The 24,476-nt window shown below is 38.5% G+C and overlaps 1 protein-coding gene across 1 annotated transcript; it reads right to left on the reverse strand.

The window, feature by feature from the left end:
• Positions 1-1,771: 1,771 nt before the first annotated feature.
• LOC133770539 (olfactory receptor 4F15-like) lies at positions 1,772-2,722 on the reverse strand. Its single transcript, XM_062206617.1, has one exon. The coding sequence runs from the start codon at positions 2,717-2,719 to the stop codon at positions 1,772-1,774; it is 948 nt and encodes a 315-aa protein (XP_062062601.1). The 5' UTR covers positions 2,720-2,722.
• Positions 2,723-24,476: the final 21,754 nt, after the last annotated feature.

Here is a 24,476-nt window from a genome sequence, read left to right on the forward strand (position 1 = left end):
ACTAGGATATATTTGTTTTCCCAAGTATATTATAACCTGTTTGATTATGTTGAATATGGCTTTCTTTTATTTTTAGACACTGAAAAAGTTTAAAACAATAGTTTTGGCCAGCGCCACGGCTCACTAGGCTAATCCTCCGCCTTGCGGCGCCGGCACACCGGGTTCTAGTCCCGGTCGGGGCACCGATCCTGTCCCTGTTGCCCCTCTTCCAGGCCAGCTCTCTGCTGTGGCCAGGGAGTGCAGTGGAGGATGGCCCAAGTGCTTGGGCCCTGCACCCCATGGGAGACCAGGAGAAGCACCTGGCTCCTGCCATCGGATCAGCGCGGTGCGCCGGCCGCAGCGCGCCAGCTGCAGCAGCCATTGGAGGGTGAACCAACGGCAAAAGGAAGACCTTTCTCTCTGTCTCTTTCTCACTGTCCACTCTGCCTGTCAAAAAAAAAAAATAGTTTTATTGAATAGCCTCATTTTAAAATAATGCATACTTTGGATATCATTTGCATGGTGCTATATAACTTTGACTCTGATCTCATTTTATCTCTGCTTTAATTAGAGTTAATTTTCTTGGTTCTTTTCATTTTTAGAACTTATTTGCAACTTGGATCATTATATTCCTTGGGATACCTTGTAATTTATTCTTCATTTCTGAAATGAATTTTGTTCTTTCAAATTTTGCCCTGTGTTAAGTAAGTTTTTGCTTTTAAGTTTGATATTCTTAGCCATTTCCATCATGGGGTTTTGAATTTCTCGCTCAGTGTGTTCTTTCTTGTGTTGGTCTGCAGGTTCAGTGACCTATAACTTATGATAGAATATTATCATATGGTTTTCTCTGTCTTTGGCCAGAATCAGCATCGGTAAGGTTCAGATTTCAATAGCCCATGGAAAATCTGGGTGTTCTTCAGTGTATACATGTTTTGATCAATGGTCAGTTTTTTTGGTCAGAGAATTTTTTGTGTATGTTTGTGGTTTGTGTTTTGGCCTCATTAAGTTAATAATCACCTACTCAAAGATCAGCTCTAAGAGAAGATCTTGTCCAGCAAGGCTCCTTCTTTCATAATATCTCTAATTTCTTTGGCTGAGTGCTGTTTCTAAAACCATAATTTTTTTCCTTCCATACCACATTTATGAGCATGGTTAAATTCAAACTTGTAAGGAATAGTAACTTTTTCCTTTAGTAATGTCAGTAACTGTCAAACTATTCCTTTGTCATATTCCTTATTTCCTGCATATATGAATAATAATATTTAACTCATTAAATTTAAGTTCTTTCAAGAATTATAATTCAAAAATTATAATCATGTAATAGTACATTTATTAATATGAATAATAGTCTAAAATAAGGAAATGAAATGGCAAACTTTATTCAACTAGAATGTGAACCAGTTTGCTTACCAAAAACTGTTTCAAACCCATCATGCTCTTTAGATTCCAATACTTTTCAACCTAGTGACCATCGAAAAAATAACTACATATACCAGTAGTAATGACAAATATAGCACTGAAGGCTGAAATTCATTAAAAATGTTTCAATTTATTCAGTGCAGAAGTCAAAATGTGGGATACAGGAAAAAGTGCGTTTTCTGTGTTTTAAAGTCATAAAACTATGTAAAGTTGATGATAAATAGTAAATATATAATTAAATTCTTGGTCATGGAGTTGGAATGAATTACCAAAAGTTTTTTGAGCTGATGGATTAAGGACAATTGTCTCTGACAGTGTGACCTCTTAAGCATTTGTGTCTACAGAATAACTTTCAGAAGACAGCACTTGTGATCTAAGTTATTAAGGAAATTTTCCTCAGACTCAGTACATGACTAACCAGTCTCCTCATTGCCGTCTTCATGTCCTTATTCCTCAAGGTGTATATGGCAGGATTCAGAATGGGTGTAATCATGAAATCCAAAATGGCAAGAAATTTATCCACTGATACTGTGGGAAATGGCCACATATAGACAAAGATGCATGGTCCAAAAAACAAAACCACCACCGTGATGTGAGCTGAAAGAGTGGAGAGGGCCTTGGACAAACCACCCGAGGAGCGTTTCCATACAGTGACCAGGATGAAGATGTAGGAGATCATCAATAAGAAGAAAGTGCCTGTGGAAATAAACCCACTGTTGGCAGTTACCATGAATTCCATTCTATAGGTATCTGCACAGGCAAGTTTGATAAATTGAGAAAGGTCACAGTAAAAGCTATCTATCTCATTAGGACCACAAAAAGGCAAATGAACCACAAAAGCTAACTGAGCCAATGAGTGAAGGAGACCAATAACCCAAGCACCAGACAAAAGCAAAATGCACATCCGGGGGTTCATGATGGTCAGATAGTGGAGGGGCTTGCATATGGCCACATACCTGTCAAAGGCCATTGCAATTAGTAGCACCATCTCAGACCCACCCAGGACATGAAGAACAAATATCTGAAAGACACATCCCTGGAATGAAATGGTATTTCTATCAGAGTACAAGTCAGAAAGCATCTTAGGAACCGTTAATGTAGAAAGACATAAATCAATAAACGAGAGGTTTCCTAAAAGGAAGTACATGGGAGAATGTAAATGAGAATCAAGCATCACAGTAAATACAACAAGAACATTTCCCAGGACAATTATTACATAAAACACTGTAGAGAAGGCAAGGAGGAAATGCTGCACTGGTCTGGAAGCAGAAAGTCCCAGGAATACAAATTCAGAAACCTCAGTGAAATTCACTGCATACATTGGTTTTGTAGGGTATTACCTAAGAGATAAAAAACAAAACAGGAATAAAGGGAATTTATCAGAAATAATATTGAAGGAAACAAATTTCAATCATTTTTAAAATCTGTATTAAAAGTCTCATGAGCACATGGTATTTTGAACATTCATGTATACAGAGATCCACCAAATCAATTAAAAATCATCTAAAATTTCCCATGGAACTATGTAAAGTTCTGAGTTAAAACACTGATTGTGACTTCAGGCAAAGCTAAGTAAATAGCCATCAACACAGACATACGTTGATGACTGATACTAAGGAAAATAATAAAATGCTCTAAGGATGATGTGACTTAGCACATCAGTGCTTACAGAGGCTGATGAAGGAAACTCGACCAGTACAGATTTTGGAAATAGCATGTAAACACTCTGAACAAGGAAGGCCAGGGGGCAGAAGAACAGGCCGAAGTGACAGGACAGCCTTACGATGTGGTGTCCCTGATAAGAATTTTGCTTTTTATCCAAAGAGCAACAGAGAGTTACTGAAGGATGATAAGCAATTGCTTGATAATATTTCTCCTTTCAAATGGTCACAATATAAGAACAAAATGAAAGAGTCAGAGAGAGCCCACAATAACCTATCAGGAAGAATGCTATCATATGATGAGTAGGATGAACTCTCAACCAGGGATGTTGGGACAAGTGACACTTGCAAAAATAATGATCATTGCCTCTTGACATAAATAAGTATTGGAGTTTTTAAGTGTTAAATACAGAAACCCAAAGGAAGTACACGAATGCCTAGACAAAAATTAGCTTGGAAAACTAAACATTACTCATGTTTACAAATAATTGAAGAAACCAAGGATAATACCCAAAATATTAAAATAGAAATAATTTAAATATATATATATAGTACTCATATATGTAGATACATATATAATTATTTATACAGAAATATAAGAATTGTAAATAATTTATACAAAATAGCTGCAAAATATCAAACAAAAGTTGACATACTTAATATAAAATCAATTTTTCCATACAGGTAAATGCAAAATGTATGATAATTCAGATTTAAAATGGGCAAAATAAAGACATTAACAAAAGATGAAATCCATATGGCCAGATAATCACATTAAAAGTAAACCACACACTAGTAATCAAAGACGTGTAATATGCAGTGTTTACAATACATTGATGGAGCCAGCACTGTGGCATAGCAGGTAAAGCAATCGCCTGAAGTGCCAGCATCCCAGATGGGCACTAATTGACTCCCAGCTGCTCAACTTCCAATCCAGCTCTCTGCTGTGGCCTGGGAAAGATGGTCCAAGTGCTTGGGCCCCTGCACCCATGTGGGAGACCAGGAAGAAGCTCCTGGCTCCTGGCTTTGGATCGGCTCAACTCTGGCCATTGCAGCCATCTGGGGAGTGAACCAGCAAATAGAAGACCTCTCTCTCTGCCTCTCCTTCCCTCTCTGTGTAACTCTGACTTTCAAATGAACAAATAAATCTTAAAATAATAAAATAAAATACATTGACAACCTGGTAAATAACAAATTGTCAGTGTGTTTTACAAGGTGATGACTTCTTATAAATGAGACTATAAAGATATAGGCATGCTCATGCACTGTTGATGGTGGTGCAAGTTGATACAACATTTCTAGAAGACACATTCAAAATAGATAGCAGGGGCTGGCGCCAGCGCCACGGCTCACTTGGCTAATCCTCCGCCTGCGGCGCCAGCACCCCAGGTCCTAGTCCTGGTTGGGGCACTGGATTCTGTCCCTGTTGCTCCTCTTCCAGTCCAGCTCTCTGCTGTGGCCCGGGAAGGCAGTGGAGGATGGCCCAAGTCCTTGGGCCCTGCACCCACATGGGAGACCAGGAGGAAGCACCTGGCTCCTGGCTTCGGATCAGCTCAGTGCTGGCCGTAGCGGCCATTTGGGGAGTGAACCAACGGAAGGAAGACCTTTCTCTCTGTCTCTCTCTCTCTCGCTGTCTATATCGCTACCTGTCAAATTAAAAAAAAAAATAGATAGCAGAAGTGAAAAGCTTTGCTTATTCTATGACCTACCTCAAGAATTTACTCTGTTTATTGACAATAAATAAACTAAAAAGTAAGCTTACTGGGCACTTATTGCACCCATTGTTTATAAAAAGAAAAATAAGACATAACAAACACTCATAATAAAAATTTAACTATGCATTGCTCATATAACTGGAGAAGTCATTTAATAACATATGTAGAAATAAAAATCAATAGATGAAAGATGTTAATAAAGTACATTTGAAAAGAAAGAGAAGGTTGCAAGGTAAACTCTATAGAACACCCATGTTTTAAGATGAATATGGAAAATAAATAGATGCTTATCTTTGTTATCAATAAATTCTTAATCATATTTGTACATATGCATTTATTAATTTGAATTATATGAATCACTTTTTCAGTAGATCAAAAGATGGTCAAATATTATCAGTTTTATCAAGTTCAGCCTGATATGTTAACTTAATATTTTCTTTGCATAAGTTTCTAGACTGTTTCATCTTTAATCACAGACACATCATAGATGATTGTTCCACACATGAACTGAATACCATGGCATATGACATTGTGACCCATATAACATTCTGATGGATACAAATAGGATCAAGTATATTTTCAAGGGTTTCATCTCTTTTACTGATATCTACAATATTTGCTTCCAAGATTAATAGACTTTCTAAACTATTTTCCATTTTAACAACCAACCAGCATTAATCCTTATTTCAACTAAGTTGAATACTAGGGGTGCTCCACTTGTGTCTTCACCACCTTTCCTCCGTAGCCGACACCATCAATGTGTCTGTTTTCACTCCTCCCTGTGCCACTCCACACTACCTGGGCTCCTGCTGCACCTGCTCAGCAGAAAAGCAGCATAAACTGGCAGGAGCACTACAAACACATTAAAGACAAAAATTGATTTGAAGGCAGTCAGGCCACATAGGGGATTAAACATCCTAAAGGCTAGAAACATGGAATAGATACTGTAGCCTGAGGGAAACGCCACAGGGTGATTCTAGGAGGCCATCCAACAAGGACACTAGATAGAAATTTTTATGGGAAATAACCAGGTGAAATAGAGTAGGATTGAAGAAGTCAGAAAAGCACAGTCGTGGAGATGAATGACAGTGGATGTGACCTGAGAAGGACCTCTAGCCAAGTCTCCATCTAAAGGATTTGATAGTGCCATGTGTGCATTTCAAACTAGACATACGCTGGAATTGAAAGAAATGTACATTCATTGTACTGATAGTATTTTTTTCTGAAAGAAAAACATGTGATTTATTCTTCTGTATTTCTCTTCTCTTATTCCAACTGTTTAAAAATAACTTATTAATAAAATTTTCTTCATTTATTATAGTTCAATAAGAAGGGAAAATATTGTTATCAATCAGAATGTTACAATTCATTAAAAGGCCAATATATTAACTCCACGAGGTGAAAGTGTTAAAATAAAAGGGAAGGTGTGTACAGGTAACTCAAAACAGGAAAAATACCACATAAAAATGGCCAGTAAACAGTTGGTTGATGTTCTACCTTATCAATCATTAGGTGCCTTCTTGGTTTTGATCAAGGAAAGATACAACTACAGACAGAGCTAGAGATGGATGGAAAAAAGAATTCCCAGTATTTTCAATGTTTCAAAATAAAAGCTACTCTTATACACTGTTTAAGATAGTATGAATTGCCAATATATATTAGCTTTTAAATGTGCAAATCTATTTCTGGACATACTAGACTAAGAACAAATATACATACAGAATGTGGTTATTGTATCAAATAACAGTGAAAGTATTGATCACATTATGATATATCTATACAGTAGAATACTATTAAGTTATTAAATCAATTAAATAGCTGCATATATACAGAGCTAGAAAGGTTTCCAACTTCACTGAAAAAATAAGAGAATTTATAGTAAAAATTTATGTTTGAATAGAAATATTCTCCAGGAATGTACACTGTGGATTGCTGTGAGTTAAATCCTAAAAAGCAGGCTTACATGTAGTATTAATGTCCTATGTTTATACTCACATTTCTGTATCTTTTCAAAGACCTAAAACAATTTTGCATTGTTTTTTATTTTAATATTCATTTTTTGAAGTATTACATAAAAGGTTCTCAGGGACACTCAAATAAGCACTTAAAAACTGAAGCAAAGTTTTACACACACAAATCCTACTTACTCATAAGAAATTCACAACAGTCACTTAGCACAAAATGTTCTCAGTGAGGAATTCATGGCCAAGGTAAAGCTCACATTGGTGAGCAGTCTGTTGCCAGTTTCTCTACAATGTACTTCTTCCTAGTTGATTGTTACCAGTAGGGGAGGAGATGAAAGGCAAAGGGAGAATGAGAGAGCAGGGGCGTGAACAAGGGAGGCAGAGGAACATGGGAGAGGATGGAAGCAAGCCAGAGGGCTGGCGTGCAGGCTCTCAGGGAAGCAGGTAGCACAGCTTAGTGAGCGGGTGTTTCCTGTCTTCTCTTACAATCTCTAGTGCTTCTGCCTGCAGAAGGTCTCAGAATGGCAACAAAGTCCTGGAAGTCTGTCAGCTGCCTCTCTTCCCCAGTCTCTCCCCTCACAAACGTGATGAGCCACAGACACTCCTTGTCCTTCCAAGATTGCTCAGGTTCACCTGTTATTTTTGTTTTGTGTATAAAAGGGATCGCGATCTCCTTCAATGAGCTGATGTCTTGTTTCAGAATTTCATCTCTTGCATCAGTTTGTCAAAGATCATGCCTTCACATCATGCTCACAAACCTGTTATGTTGGCCGGCGCCGTGGCTCAACAGGCTAATCCTCCGCCTTGCGGCGCCGGCACACCGGGTTCTAGTCCCGGTTGGGGCACCGATCCTGTCCCGGTTGCCCCTCTTCCAGGCCAGCTCTCTGCTGTGGCCAGGGAGTGCAGTGGAGGATAGCCCAAGTGTTTGGGCTCTGCACCCCATGGGAGACCAGGATAAGCACCTGGCTCCTGCCATCGGATCAGCGCGGTGCGCCGGCCGCAGTGCGCTACCGCGGCGGCCATTGGAGGGTGAACCAACGGCAAAAAGGAAGACCTTTCTCTCTGTCTCTCTCTCTCACTGTCCACTCTGCCTGTCAAAAATAAAAAAATAAAAAAATAAATAAAAAAATAAATAAATAAAAATAAAGTTACAAACCTGTTATGTTATTTATTTCATAATGCTATTTTCAGTAACTAGTTTCTCTGGATCCCATACTAAGTCTAGGAACTTCTTGAGGGCATGGACTGTGTCCTATAAATCTTAACACATAGTGTTCTAAGTTTGAGAGAGAGGTGAGTGCTTTGATGGGTGTGGGTATGCATGTGTGTTTAAATGGAAGGATAATTAATGATAATGTTTTCTTGGTAAGGAATGTCCATCCTACATCATAACCCTATTGAAAATTGATGACTGTAACACTATTAAAAATCAATTGCTGCTCTCACAGTTATCGTCAACATATGGGAGATCTGAGGCAATTTGCTGAAAAACCAATTTTCAAGGTCATTGTTAGTCTCTATTAAAATATAATTTAATACAATCAAATCCCAGGTATTTCCCTGTATAGCAAGACACAACCTAGCATATGTAGCAATGAAAATTTAAGTTTCTTTTGGAAACACTACATGAATGGATGTCCAGTAAGTGCTTGTTCAAAAAGAAATTGAGATGGAACCAGGGAGAGAAGATCAGTAGTGTGGTATAGGTATCATACAATGCCTGCATAAGTAAAATAATTGATAGATTTTGGTAGGCTATTGTATTTAATTGTTCCATCCCCACTTACCTGGCCAAAAAGAAAAAGGATGCCCAAAAGCAGTGTTGTCAATATTACTGAATCTTTAAAAAGTGCTTCCCTCTTTGATGCTACATTGCTAGTGCTTCTCATAACTGCTCCATCTCCAACAAACAACTTACCAGCAGGTTTTGGTGACCGCCCATGGCAGCTTATCTGTGTCCCCAGGTCACATACCATGGGAATACCACCTTTGAATTCCTTGGCCCCAAAGGGAAAAAGGTTGGAAATTTTCTTGAGAAAGTAAATAGAAATAAAATATATATATTTCATAAAATATAACAGCAGAATATCTTCAAGGAAAATTAGCTTCTGATACTTTATTATCTATTTGTGAAATAATTCAGACCAATATAAGTAAAAATAAGGAACAGCTATTGACAAGCTCATTAAATAAAAATCTAACAAGATTATTTTAGAAGCATATTAATGAACATCCTGGGAAACACTTTTTTCTAATTTATACATATTTAACCTCTATCTTATAGATAATAATATTAAATGATATAATAATTACATATATTGACAAAAACATTGTAAGTTCCATCAAATTTACCCATTTACTTTGTGATTTCAGAGTCCATGGCTGTAACCACTAGAACACAACACACTGCCTCCTTTTTATACCAATGCTGTAAGATAGAAGAGTTCACAAGCCTGTTTAGCTTCTAACTCTTCTGAGCATTTTAATATATTTTTGTTCATTATAACCAGACTGTGAAAATGCAATATTCTACTGTAACAAATGAAGACATGAGTTTGATTCATCTGCCATTAATGGGGATTCTTGTTGCTAATCATTAATTCAGTCTGTGGTCCTTTTAGTCATAGGTTGATGCTGGACATACTAAATGCCTGAAATACCTTTAGAAAATCAAATACACAAGCAGAACAAATGCCATACACAACATTAATCATGAGTATTGTATTATCTATTATAAGAATGCAATTCCAACATACTAACAAAATATGTCTTTGATCATTGATTTGCTAATAATGATTTCCATTGTACTAAATTTTAGTCTGAATTCTATATAACACTAAACCTGAAGGGTTTTAACTAAGAAAAAAATTAGTTTGTTAATTGTAACATACTCTTTTAAATCAAAAGTATATTTTTACCTATTATCAAGTGAAGAGAAAATCGAAACTAAATTAATGATTTTAGGAAAAAATGTGCTGACCCAAGCTTTTAGAATAAAAGCTTAACCCATATTGTTCATTTATATCTCCTCATTTATCTTTTTTTTTTTAATTTATTTATTTGAAAAGCAGAGTTACAGAGGCAGAGAGAGAAAGAGAGAGTGAGAGAGAGAGAGCGAGAAAGGTCTTCCATCCCCTGGTTCACTCTCCAAATGGCTTCAATGGCCAGAGATGGGCTGATCTGAACCCAAGAGCCAGGAGCTTCTTCCAAATCTCCCATGCGGGTGCAGGGCCCAAGCACTGGGGCTGTCTTCCACTGCTTTCCCAGGCTATAGCAGAGAGCTGGATTGGAAGTGGAGCAGCTAGGACTCAAACCAGTGCCCATATGGGATGCAAGCAGGTGGTGGCTTTACCTGCTATGCCATAGCATGTGCCCCATTTATTGTTTTTGTTTGTTTAATTTTGAAGATTATTTCTGTTATTGAGTTAAAATTCACATAATATGAAATTAATCATTTTAAGTGAATGATTCAGTTCATTTACATTTAGTACATTCATAATATGGAACAATCATCATTTCCATTAAAATCTAAAGTATTTTCATCACTACCCTTTATCTACTGAGCAGTCACTATCCAGGACTTTCTCTTGCCTTTGAAACCTACTACTCTATTTTTCTTTCTCTGCGAATGTATCTATTATTTATATTTCATATAACTGAAGTCAAAACAGTGTGTGAACTTTAGTGTCTGGCTCCCCCACTTAGCACACAAAGTGTTCACTCTTAATGAAGTGTGTCTCAATTCCTTTTAAATGGTTGAATAATATTCTGCTGCATGGATATACCACCGTTATCTGTTTAGCAGCTGATGAAATCTGAATCGTTCCCACTTTTGGTCGTTGTAAAAGCTGATAATATGAACACCTGTGTACAAGTTTTTATTTGAACAACTGTTTTCAGTTGCTTTGGGTGAGTAGAATTCAGGGATGATAAGGAAATTCTATGTTTAACTGTTTTAAGAACTTTCGCTGATTTTCACGGTGTCTGTCCCATTGATGGTACCATTGCACAAAGATTCAAATTTCCCCACATCCCTGATGAATTTCTTTTTATTTCTTCTAATTTTTTTTGTATTTTTGAGTTTTTGTTATGTTTTTAAAACAGGTATCTAATGTGTTTGAATCGCATTGTAATATTTTATTTCATTGTCTTCATGACAAACATTGTAAAATATCATTTCATGTGCTTATTGGTCATTTATGAATTTCCTTTGGAGAAATATCTATTCAGGTCACTGCCAATTTTTAATTGAGTATCTGTATTTTTATTCTTGAGTTCCAAAAATTCCTTAAATCTTCTAGATGCAAGACATTCACCAGACATATTCTTGCCAATATCTCTTCCCACCCTGTGGGTTATTTTTGTCTTTTGTCTTTTTTTTTCTTTTTCTTTTTTTTTTTTTTTTCTGACAGGCAGAGTGGATAGTGAGAGAGAGACAGAGAGAAAGGTCTTCCTTTTTGCCATTGGTTCACCCTCCAATGGCCGCTGCGGCCAGCACATCGCACTGATCCGAAGCCAGGAGCCAGGTGCTTCTGGTCTCCCATGCGGGTGCAGGGCCCAAGCACTTGGGCCATCCTCCACTGCCGTCCCGGCCCATAGCAGAGAGCTGGCCTGGAAGAGGGGCAACCGGGATAGAATCCGGCACCCCAACCGGGACTAGAACCCGGTGTGCCAGCGCCGCAAGGTGGAGGATTAGCCTGTTAAGCCATGGCACCGGCCTGTCTTTTGTCTTTTTGCATACCATCTTTTGATTAACAAAATGTTTTATTTGGATAAATTCCAATTTATCTATTGTTCTCTTTTTTGCTGTGCTTTTAGAGTCATAAATAAGGATTGTCAAATCTATGATCATGAACATTTCTGAGTTTTTTTCTTCTAATATTTTTAGCATTTATATTTAGAAAATGTGTCCTCTTTAGTCAAATTTGTAGGTGGTATAGGAGCAGGGTCAACTTCCTTATATTGCCAGAACATCTTATACCTATCTGCTATAATCAACATTTCACCATCAGTTTCTTCTCTCGTCCAGCCTCTGGTGACTACATTATACTTTTACCTTCAGGAAATCACTTGTTTTTAGTCTCCATATATGAGTTAAGGTCACACGATATCCGCATATCTGCACCAGTCTTATTTCTGTTAATATGTTGACCTCCAGTTTAATCCATGATGTTTCAAATAAGATTTCATCCTTTTTACAGGTGTATATGCACCATACTTTCTCTATCCATTCATTAGTGGATGGATGCTTAGATTGTTTACATTTCTTGGCTACTGTGAACAGTTCTGCGTGAGAGTGTAGATGTCTCTTCAACAAATGAATGTCATTTTCTTTGGACAGATACTAAGCAGTGGGATTATTGGATCATATGGTAGTTCTTTTTCAATTTTTGAGAAATTTCCACATAGGTTTCGACAACAGTTGCAATAATTTGCATGCCCACCAAAAGTGTGGAGGTGTTCCCTTTTCACCACATCATCTCAACATTTGTGGATTTTTTTAATAATAGCCAATGTAACCAGAATGAGATCTTTTCATTTTGCTGATGATTATTGATGTTGGGTATATTTTCATGTGCTTGTTAAACTCTGTATTTCTTTTGAGAAATGTCTGTTTAGATCTAATGGCTTTTTTTTTTTTGACATGCAGAGTGGACAGTGAGAGAGAGACAGAGAGAAAGGTCTTCCTTTACCATTGGTTCACCCTCCAATGGCCGCTGGGGCTGGCGCAATGCGCTAATCCGAAGGCAGGAGCCAGGTGCTTCTCCTGGTCTCCCATGCGGGTGCAGGGCCCAAGCACTTGGGCCATCCTCCACTGCACTCCCTGGCCACAGCAGAGAGCTGGCCTGGAAGAGGGGCAACCGGGACAGAATCTGGCGCCCTGACCAGAACTAGAACACGGTGTGCCGGCACCACTAGGTGGAGGATTAGCCTGTTGAGCCACGGTGCCGGCCATAGTGGCCATTTTTTTTTCTTTTTCTTTTTTCATTTATTAAACTTTTATTTAATGAATACAGATTTCCAAAGTACAGCTTATGGGTTACAATGGCTTCCCCCCTCCCATAAATTCCCTCCCACCCACAACCCTCCCCTTTCCTGCTCCCTCTCTCCTTCCATTCACATCAAGATTCATTTTCAATTCTCTTTATATACAGAAGATCAGTTTAGTATATATTAGGTAAAGATTTCAACAGTTTGCCCCCATATAGCAACACAAAATGAAAAAAATACTGTTGGAGTACTAGTTATAGCATTAAATAAGAGTGTACAGCACATTAAAGACAGAGATCCTACATAATATTTTTTTAAAAAAATTAATTAATTTTCTATGCCATTTCCAATTTAACACCAGGGTTTTTTTTTTTTTCATTTCCAATTATCTTTATATACAGAAGATCACTTCAGTATATAATTAGTAAAGATCTCATCAGTTTGTACCCACACAGAAACATAAAGTGTAAAAATACTGTTTCAGTACTAGTTATAGCATCACTGCACATTAGACAACACATTAAGGACAGATCCCACATGGGATGTAAGTACACAGTGACTCCTGTTGCTGACTTAACAATTTGACACTCCTGTTCATGGCGTCAGTAATCTCCCTAGTCTCTAGTCATGAGTTGCCAGGGCTATGGAAGCCTTTAGAGTTCGCTGACTTTGATCTTATTCCGATAGGGTCATAGTCAAAGTGGAAGTTCTCTCCTCCCTTCAGAGAAAGGTACCTCCTTCTTTGATGGCCCCGTTCTTTCCATAGTGGCCATTTTTAATTATTTGGTTTTTTGTTATTGAGTTCAGTTCCTTATATTTACTGAATATCAATGCCTTATTAGATGTATAGTTTGCAAGTATTCTCCCTTCCTTTAGGGAATGCACTCTGTTAATTGTTTCCTTTGCTATCCAAAAGTTCTTTATTTGGATGAAATTCCATTTTCTATCCTTTTGTTTCCTGTGACTTTTGAGTCTAATCCAGAAAATCTTTGCCCATTCCAATATCCTGAATGTTTTCTCTCTTATCTTTGAGCATTTTCAAGGTTTCTGGTATGTAGTGAGATGGTTCTAGCTTCATTCTTCTGTATACATATAACCATCTATCCCCACACCATTTTGAAAGTACTACCCTTTATCCAATGCATATTCTTGACATGTTTGTCAAAGATGCATTGGTTTACTTCTATGGTCTTTATTCGGTTCCATTGTTATATACAGAATATATAAGATATATATATAGTCTCTATTCTATTGGTTGCACAGAGAATATATGGTATACTCCATTTGTATATAGAGAATATAAATACATAATGTATTTTTTCATCAATACCACGTATTTTATATATATATATATATATATATAGAGAGAGAGAGAGAGAGAGAGAGAGAATAGAATACTACTCAGCCAAAAAAAGAATGAATTATGTCTTTTGCAACAAAATGAATGTAACTGGAAATCATTATACTTAGTGAAATAAGCCAGTCCCCAAAAGAGAAATCCCTTATGTTTTCTCTGATCTGTGGTAACAATACAGTACCAAAAATGTATAAGAATGAAATTGACATTTTGACATTTGATAATTGTTTACATCCCTTGTCTCTACTATTGAGGAACAGTATTTTTTCTTCTTGCTATTTGTAAACTCTTTACTTAGTTTAGGGTTAATCTTATTAGGATAAAGTAAATTGTAAGTAGATCATGGTAAAAATTAAGAGAGGAAATAAGAGGAAGAAGGAGGAATAGTGGGAGTATGCATGGGAGTGAGTGTTAGGTGGGAAATATCACTATGTTCCTAAATCTTTATATATGAGTTACATGAAATGTGTTTACCCTAAATTTAAAAAAAATTTTTTTAAAAAGACCATTTTGACTATCGGATATTCCAGGTTTTTTGGGGTTCCACATAAATTTCAGTAGTGTTTTAGTAGCTTTCTCATCACAATCCCACAAAATATTATTTAGTCTTCCTACTCCTTTTCTACCATTTTTCTCCATTCTTCATAATATAGTGTCTAGGTACACAGATTCTCTGATTCAGGCTGCCTAAGTTTGAAAGCTTGGACTTCTACTCATTACCTTTGTGACCTTGGGAAAGTTACTTAAACCTAACAGTGTAATTAGTTTATATGATAAATCCCTACAAATATCCGAAGGCTGTGTATGCCAGCTGCTATTCTAAATTTCCACCCATTTTACATCTTCATGTACTAAAGGAAGTTCTTAGATATTTATTTTCAAAATCTTCTGAGTTTCAAATCCAGATAATTTCCTTTCATTTTCTCATGGTATTGTATCACTTTGCCCCAGAAAAGCTACTTATAGATTTTATTAATTTATATCACCATTTGTTTGAATCTGATTCACTCTCAAAACTCAAAAAGATTTCATCTATGATTTAAGTAAACCCAGTAGTCTGAATGCTAAGGTCATTGTGTTGGACATTGTAAGCCCTCGCCACTCATTTGCCTTCTTCAGTGGTTTCAAAATTTACATTTATACTGGCTTCTACTTCCCTGGGTCAATCTTCTCTACTTTCTCACTTCTACTTAAAAAGACCCTCTGCCATCTGAGAGATCCTCTCAGATCTAGAAAAAAAAATGATGCTGAAATTCATGTGGAGGCACAGGAGACCTTGAATAGCTAAAGCAATCTTGTACAACAAAAACAAAGCCAGAGGTATCACAATACCAGATTTCTGGACATACTACAGGACAGTTGTAACCAAAACAGCATGGTACTGGTACAGAAACAGATGGATAGACTAATGGAACAGAATAGAAACACCAGAAATGAACCCAAACATCTACAACCACCTTCATAATAGCTAAGACATGGAATCAACCTAAATTCCGACCAACAGAAGACTGGATAAAGAAATCATGGTATATATACTCTATGGAATACTACACAGTGGTTAAAAAAAATGAAATCCATACAACACATTAAGGACAGAGATCCTACATGAGGAGTAAGTGCACAGTGACTCCCATTGTTGATTTAATAATTGACACTCTTGTTTATGGCATCAGTAATCACCCTAGGCTCTTGTCATGAGCTGCCAAGGCTATGGAAGCCTCTTGAGTTCGCCAACTCCAATCTTATTTAGACAAGGTCATAGTCAACGTGGAAGTTCTCTCCTCACTGCAGAGAAAGGTACCTCCTTCTTTGATGGCCCATTCTTTCTGCTGGGATCTCACTCACAGAGATCTTTTATTTAGGTCTTTTTTTTTTTTTTGCCACCGTATCTTGGCTTTCCATGCTTGAGAAACTCTCATGGGATTTTTAGCCAGATCTGAATGCCTTACGGGCTAATTCTGAAGCCAGAGTGCTGTTTAGGGCATTTGCCATTCTGTGAGTCTGCTGTGTATCCTGCTTCCCATGCAGGATCATTCTTTCCTTCTTAATTCTATCAATTATTATTAGCAGACACTGGTCTTATTTATGTAATCCCTTTGACACTTAATCCTATCTTTTTTATCAATTATGAACTTAAACTGATCACTTTAACTAGTAAGATGGCATTGCTACATTAATTAGTCCCTAATGTGTTGTACTATGTGAATTAACTGTAAAACTACTACTCAAACAGCACTGTATACTTTGTGTGTCTGTGTGGGTGCAGTCTGTTGAAATATTTACTCAGTATACACTAAGTTGATCTTCTGTATATAAAGAGAAATTGAAAATGAATCTGGATGAAGAATGGGATGAGGGAGGGAGTGGGAGATGGGATGGTTGTGGATGGGAGGGAGGTTATTGGGGGAAAAGCCGCTATAATCCAAAAGTTGTACTTTGGAAATTTATATTTATTAAATTAAAGCTGAAAAAAGAGCTACAACCCCCCCCCCAAAAAAAATAAACCAGAGCTAGGGCTAGAACTCTCAATTTTTGCTATCTTCTTTTCCAATCCTGTCCTGTCCAGATTTTCTTGCTTCCACTCTATTTCATTCTAAATCTATCACCACTGAGTAACCCTAGTCAGCTTTGAAAATCTGTATCAGGCGCAGCAACAGCTAGCATAATGGTTAAGATGCTGGTGTTCCACACTGGAGTGCCTGGCTTTGGTACTTGCCTCTGGCACCTGACTCCAGGTACTGCTAATGCAGACCTTGGGAAGCAGTGATCGGGTTTCTATTACCTTTAGCAGGCTACTCTGACCCCCTTTTAAAGTTTTTCAATGCCTTCACTTTTCACTTACAATTTGAGTTTCTCCTAAACACCTCCAAAATCCTACATCATCTCATTCCCACTTATCTGCCATTTGTCACCCTGTTTTAGTCTATCCCTCATTTTTTTAAGATTTATTTAATTTTCTTGGAAGTCAGAGACAGAGAGAGGAAAAGGGAGAGGCAGAGAGATCTTCCATCCATTACGTCACTCCCTAGATGGTTGCAATGGCCAGTGCTTGGCCAGAAGCTTCAACTAAGTCTCCCACATGGGTGGCAGGGACTCAAACACTTGGGTTATCTTCTGCTGGTTTTCCTAGGCCATTTTCAGGGAATGGGTTGAAAGTAGAATAGCCAGGACTTGAACTGACACCTTTATGGGATGCTGACATTGCAGGCCATGGCTTTATCTGTTGTGGCATGTTGGACCCTCTATCCCTCATTCAGTTCACTCTACTCACATCACCTTTGTTATTTTTATTGTTGTAATCTCTTCATGGAATTTTACTCCTCTATCTCTGTGTGGCAGATTCCTTATTCCACATTGGGGCCTGGTTTTCTTATTCCTTCCATCTCATCACTCTCCATTTTATTTTATTTTTTAAAGATTTATTTTATTTATTTGAAACAGAGTTACAGGGAGAGGTAGAGACAGAGAGAGAGGGCTTCCATCTGCTGGTTCACTCCCCAGATGGCCACAACGGCCGGAGCTATGCCGATCCAAAGCCAGGAGTTTATTCCGGGTCTCCCATACAGGTGCAGGGACCCAAGCACTTTGGCCATCTTCTACTGCTTTCCCAGGCCATATCAGAGAGCTGGATTGGACGAGGAGCAGCTGGGACTAGAACCGGTGTCCATATGGGATGCCAGTGCTTCAGGCCAGGGCCTTAACCTTCTGCACCACAGTGCAAGCCCCCACTCTCCATTTTAGTACTCATTTTAATTTTCATGATAGCATTCATTGTAACCTATAATTAAGTTTGGCTGCTTATTTGTTTCGGTCTGATCCCCACCCACTTCTCTAAATTATAATCAGCCTAAGGGAAGAAAGCAGTTGTATTTTTTTTTAAGATTTTATTTATTTGTTTGAGAGGTAGAGCTACAAAGAGAGGGAGAGTCAGAGAGAGAGGTCTTCTGTCTGCTGGTTCACTCCTCACATGGCAGAAACAGCCGGAGCTGAGCTGAGCTGAGCTGAGGCCAGTAGCCAGGAGCTTCTTCCAGATCTCCCATGTGAGTGCAGGAGCTCAGGCACTTGGGCCATTCTACATTGCTTTCCCAGGTCATAGCAGAGAACTGCATTGGAAGAGTAGAAGCCATGACACGAACTGGAGCCATAAAGGATCCTGGTGCCACGGTGGAGGCTTAGCCTACTAAGCCACACTGCCGGCCCCAGCAATTTTGTTTTGACCCTTACAGATTGCAGTGGCTTAGAATGTGCCTAATAAAGGTGCTATTGTTTAAGTGTGTCTCTCAAGAGTTCTGATGTTGAAGTTTGAGCCACATTGTGAGCTCTCTGCTATGGCCTGGGAAAGCAATGGAAGATGGCCAAAGTCCTTGGGCCCCTGTGCCTGCATGGGAGACCTGGAGGAAGTTCCTGCTCCTGGCTTCGGATCAGTGCAGCTCCAGCTATTGTGGCCATCTGTGGAGTGAACCATCGGATGGAAGACCTCTCTATCTCTGCTGCTGCTGCCTGTCTGTAGCAATGATTTTCATGTAAATAAATAAAATCTTTTAAAAAATGAAATCCAGCCAATGGCAATGAAATGGATGAATCCGGAAAACATCATGCTGAGTGAATTAAGCCAGTCTCAAAAGGACAAATATCACATATTCTCCCTGATCTGTGACAACTAACTGAGCACCTAAAAAGAAACCTGCAGAATCCAATTTGACACTATGAGAAGCAATGACTTGATCAGCCCTTGTCCTGACAGTCAAGGAACAGCTTACTATTTTATTTTTTTTACTATGTTCTTTTTCTACTTAATACCATGGTTGAACTCTTTATTCAACACAGAATTATTCATAGATGTTTTAATCCAATTGAAAATTGATCCCAATAAAAAATAAGAGTGGGAATAAGAGAGGCAGGAGACGTAGTTTGGCACTTGTTCCCCCGGACTAAGGGTAAAGGTAAAAACTAGCCACGGAACTCCAAATCCCATGAAAGTGGGTGGTATTAATGCCATCTTACTAAAGTGTTAATTTTACGTGTTTAACTGATCATATAGATAGGAATAAGTGCCAAAGGGATCACATAAATAAGACCAACTGTCTGTTAATAGCAATACATAGAAGGAGAGCGGCAAGATGGCGGGATAGGAAGGGAGCACACTGAGAGTTTGGAAAGACACAGTTAATAAAAGTGGAGATACTGCAGGGTCAAGGAAGAGTAGGGGAAGAAGTAGTAGCAGAGGAAACTCTTCCGGAACTAGTGATTCACAGTGGACCTGCGTGGAGAGCGTGGGAGCCCAAGTTCGGGACACCAGCGGCAGACTCAACACACCAGCGCTGGAACGCGAGGTGAGCGGAAACTCAATAGCCCAAGACACCAGCGGGCAAGCGGAAAGAGGAGACTAGAGGGAACAAGGCTTGAAACTCCGTGGGGAAAAGTTCACCAGGCTAACTAGAAGAGAGAGGGAAAAAAAAAGTGACCAATACAGACAAGAGTTTCTCTCTCTCCGCTCACCCCTCAAAGGCGAGCAAGACAAAGAGCAGGCGCCATTTTGGACATACGTCATAAGCAGGGCGACCTCAGGTCTGCACCAGCCCTGAGCCTAGCAGAAAAACCTGACTCTGGGGGGAGGGGTGAAATAACTGGAGATTAGGATCTAACTTGGCAACCCACTGGGAGACTGCAGGAGAATTGGAGCCCACACTGAGGGCAGCAGAGATTCCCTGTGTGGTCCTTGGGAAAGAGCTTCCGATCTCTGGCTCCTGTGGGTATATCATTCGCCTGCTAATACCTCCAATTATGTTCAGCTGTGCGGAATTACTTCCCGAAGGAAGGAAGGAAGGAAGGAAGAAAGGAAAATAGATTTACCACGCCTAACCTGGGAGTGTCATCTTTGACACAACCTCAACCCTGAGGAACCAAACACAGCTCTCAGTCCACACTCATCTCAAGCCTCTAAGGCTCCACCGAAAGCAGACAGTCCACTTAATATAGAGCCATAGTGTAACAAGAAAAAACACCACAGTGAAGAAACCAAATATCTCCAACATGCCAAACAACAAACGCAAAAACCGAGGTAACAAGAACAAGGAAGACACTATGACACCCCCAAATGGAAAAGACATCCCAATTCAAGATTATGAAGATGATGAGAAGAAATGCAAGAAGCAGATATCAAAAACTTGATAAGAACATTAAGAAGTTCTCAAAAACAAATTATTGAATTACAAAAATCCTTAATGGACAAGATAGAAAATCTCTCCCGCGAAAATGAAATATTAAGGAGGAATCAAAATGAAATGAAACAACTAGTAGAGCAAGAAACTGTGATAGTGACGAGAAATCATAATGAAATGAAGAATTCAATAGATCAAATGACAAACACATTAGAGAGCCTTAAAAACAGAATGGGCAAAGCAGAAGAGAGAATATCGGAATTAGAAGACAGAGAACAGGAAAGGAAACAGGCAAACCAAAGAAAAGAAGAGGAAATTAGAAATCTAAAAAATATTGTCGGAAATCTACAGGATACTATTAAGAAACCTAACATTCGGGTTCTGGGAGTTCCTGAAGGCATGGAGAGGGAGAAGGGATTAGAAGGCATTTTCAGTGAGATACTAGCAGAAAATTTCCCAGGTTTGGAGAAGGACAGAGGCATCTTAGTACAGGAAGCTTATAGAACCCCTAATAAACATGACCAAAAGAGATCCTCACCACGACATGTTGTAATCAAACTCACCACAGTGAAACATAAAGAAAAGATTCTAAAATGTGCAAGAGAGAAAAGTCAGACTACTCTCAGAGGATCTCCAATTAGACTCACAGCAGACTTCTCATCAGAAACCCTACAGTAAGCTAGAAGGGAATGGCGAGACATAGCCCAGGTACTAAGAGAGAAAAACTGCCAGCCCAGATTACTATATCCTGCAAAGCTCTCATTTGTGAATGAAGGTGAAGTTAAGACTTTTCATAGCAAACAGAAATTGAAAGAATTTCTCACCACCCATCCTGCCCTGCAAAAGATGCTTAAAGATGTGTTACACACAGAAACACAGAAACATGGTCATCAATATGAAAGAAGGTAAAGGAAGAAAACCTCACAGCAAAAGATCACAGGAAGCTTAATTTCTCTTTGACATAGAATTAAACTCTGATGCTCTGTTAAAGCAATGTGTTAAAGTAATCTATTATGTTCTCTTGATGTCTGTTAAATTCTAATTGTTCAAAAACAGCTGAATTTTTATTAAGAGCTATGGGTTATTTAAATATGTGCTTATTTTCAAAGATTTGAATAATCACCTTGTAACAATGATCAAATTTGGTCTATAATGTATCATGATTTTAAGGAATTTTATTTCAAACAGATATTTTGGATTTTGAGCCTTCTTGACATTCTTGACAGGCATTCAAAAAATCAAAGTTTCAAATAATCTGGACTCTAAAATTTCCAGTAAATCTTGGACTTTGGTTTTTCCAGTTTGGGCCCAACTGAAAAAATCGAAGGACCTATGTCTCTCATCATATAGAGACACCAACTAATCAGGCTATTTGGATTATATTAGAAGTACTGTCAAGATGTGATGTGGTACCAAATTTTAAGTTTCTATAATGGAAAATGCTATTAATACAAATGTTTGAGAATTAAAAAGTCTAATGATCTTGTGTTACTAGACATGATAGTTATCTTAATGAGAAAGCCCCAGAGGCCTAAAGAGTTAAATACTTGTAAAATGTTACAGGTGCTTTCAAAAATACTGTGAAGTAAGCAAGTGCCTCTTGTTGGTTGATGAGTTTATCATTTTAAACATGGCAACTTAAAGTCTTTTGTCATCCACAGTTATATATGATTTGCTGCTCATAAAACTAAAGCGTTGTTGGTTCTGTGTTTAGCTGTCCTCCTATAGGTTCCTATGGACTTTTTCCAGCCACTTCTATTGTATTCAGTACTTTGGGATGGCTCTGTAAACAGATGAAGCCAATAATGTATTAACAGTACCAACTGAGAGGAAGTATGGTTAACTGAGGTTACTAAAAACAAAAAGCAATTCAAATCAATTGGCAATCTACAAAAAGAGTTAAAGATTTTAAAAGCTATTATTAAAATTGCTATATTGGTCTACTATGCTATGTTATATGTGTGTACATATTGTATGTCCACGTGGGAAAATTTTATTAAGAGTTTTATTTTAATTGGCTTATAGATTAGATTGTCCATAAATTTAAGCTGCTAAAATCAATCAAAGATACATTTTAATTCGTGTGACCTGAATCTGTGTATCATATGTTTTAAACTTGTTGGTAGAAAGAAACTAAAAACATTTTATATGTTTGTGCTTAAGTTTACTGGCTAAACAAACTACACCATGTTAGATATTTAAGAGGTGTTTTCAAATACATGATTCTTAAAATTTATAGAAGGCATTAGACCTTCTGGTAAATGTTTTCTTAAGTTGTTATCTAATGGTTGAAACTATTTGCTATACATTCATGTAATATTGCTATTGTCAGCAAGCGATCTAGGACTTGCTCCCTCATTTATCTATTCTAAGCCCAACTTGTTCTTTCATTTCTCTATTCTCCTCAAGGTAGGAACCTAATTCTATTATAAAGGAATCTGTAGGACGCACAATTTAATCTTTAGACCTTATAAAAGAGATGGCTAACATTTTTCTGTAATAGCATAGCCAAAATAAGAACTTAAATAATAATCTCATAGCTAGATTTACTTTGCCATCAGCGAAGTATACAGTAAGTAGAAAAAACCTCCCTTTCAGACCAAAGGGAAAGAAAGTCTTAAAGTGAGAATATAATTTTCCTCATGCGCATTGTCTACCTTAGAAAAACTACTACAGAACATGCCTGTGACTATAGACTTCTAGTTCAGGCCACCGAAGATTAGAGATGGGACACGGGCACTCCCTTGACTTGCATCCTCTGGTCTGCTTTAACACAAACCAGGAGGAAAAGAAAGCTAGGCATCAGAAGCAATGGGTGGCAGGCCTATTAATGGCTGATCTGTACAGTGATCTGCCCTCAAGGAGACCCAACAGGCCAGTCCACTGCAGTGGCTTTCAATGTGGTAAGCCTGGGCTTCAGCAGAAGTCAACTTGTGAAGAGCCCTGGCAGCTCTGCCAAGAGTTGGATCACTGGAAATGGACCTGCCCTGGAGTCGAAGGATGCCCAGGTCAGAGCCACAGATCTTACTGGCTCTAAGCTGAAAAGCCCTTCACTCAGCCCAACTTCCAAAGTGACCACTGCAGTTGAGGGGACGGCCAAGTAGGGTCAGCAACATTGCAGGCAGAACTGTAAATTTGTTAGAGATGCCACCTGCCTTTACCTGGCCAGCTCTCCTCCCAGGCCAGCCAAGTAATGAAAGTCAACAGAGTGCCTTCCCCTATGAGGTTCACACCTCCCTTAGGATATACCCTATATGAAGAGATAGATAGGTCTGGGCCTCTTAACTTACAAGGCCTAAAGCCCACCAGATTATTACCAGGCCCTTTCTGTCAGGTTCTATTTGCCTCTCAAGCAGAAAACTTAATTGTAGCTTAGACAGCACCTTTCTTAGCTCCCCTAATAATGACTCTGTCCTTTGTTCTAGACCCTGTCTAGCGTACTTGGGCCTCATTCCTTTGTAATCATAACCTCTACTCTACCACCAATGGCTCTACTCCCAACCTGTGTGTACTGATGGTCCTCTTCCCCACTTAATGCTGTATAATTGTTCAGACCTGGTTAATGCCACTCTTAGGATCATTGGTTACTATCCTCACCCTGTCTTTTATGACCTTGTCTAAATATGATCAGAGTTGGCAAACTTGGAAGGCTTCCATAGCCTTGGCAACTCATGACGACAGCCTAGGGTGGTTACTGGCACCATAAACTAGAGTGTCAATTGGTTGGGTCAACAACAGGAGTCACTGTGCACTTGCTCCTCATGTGGGTTCTCTGTCCTTAATGTGCTGTACATTGTGATTTAATGCTATAACTAGTACTCAAACAGTATGTTTCACTTTGTGTTTCTATGTGGGTGCAAACTGTTGAAATCTTTATACTAAATTGATCTTCTGTATATAAAGAGAATTGAAAATGAATCTTGATGTGAATGGAAGGGGAGAGGGAGCGGGAGAGGGGAGGGTTGCGGGTGGGAGGGAAGTTATGGGAGAGGGAAGCCATTGTAATCCATAAGCTGTACACTGGAAATTTATATTCATTAAATAAAAGTTAAAAAAAATAAATTAAAAAAAGCAATAGATAGAATTAAAAAGGAGAAAATGATGCAACATGGAAAACAGGCCACACAGCAGACTCATGGAATGCCAAACTCCCTAAACAGCACTCTGGCCTCAGTATCAGCCCTTAAGGCATTCAGATCTGGCTGAAAAGCCATGAGCATTTCAGGCAT

Source organism: Lepus europaeus, chromosome 11 (genome assembly GCF_033115175.1).
Source record: "Lepus europaeus isolate LE1 chromosome 11, mLepTim1.pri, whole genome shotgun sequence".
NCBI classification, from domain to species: domain Eukaryota; kingdom Metazoa; phylum Chordata; class Mammalia; order Lagomorpha; family Leporidae; genus Lepus; species Lepus europaeus.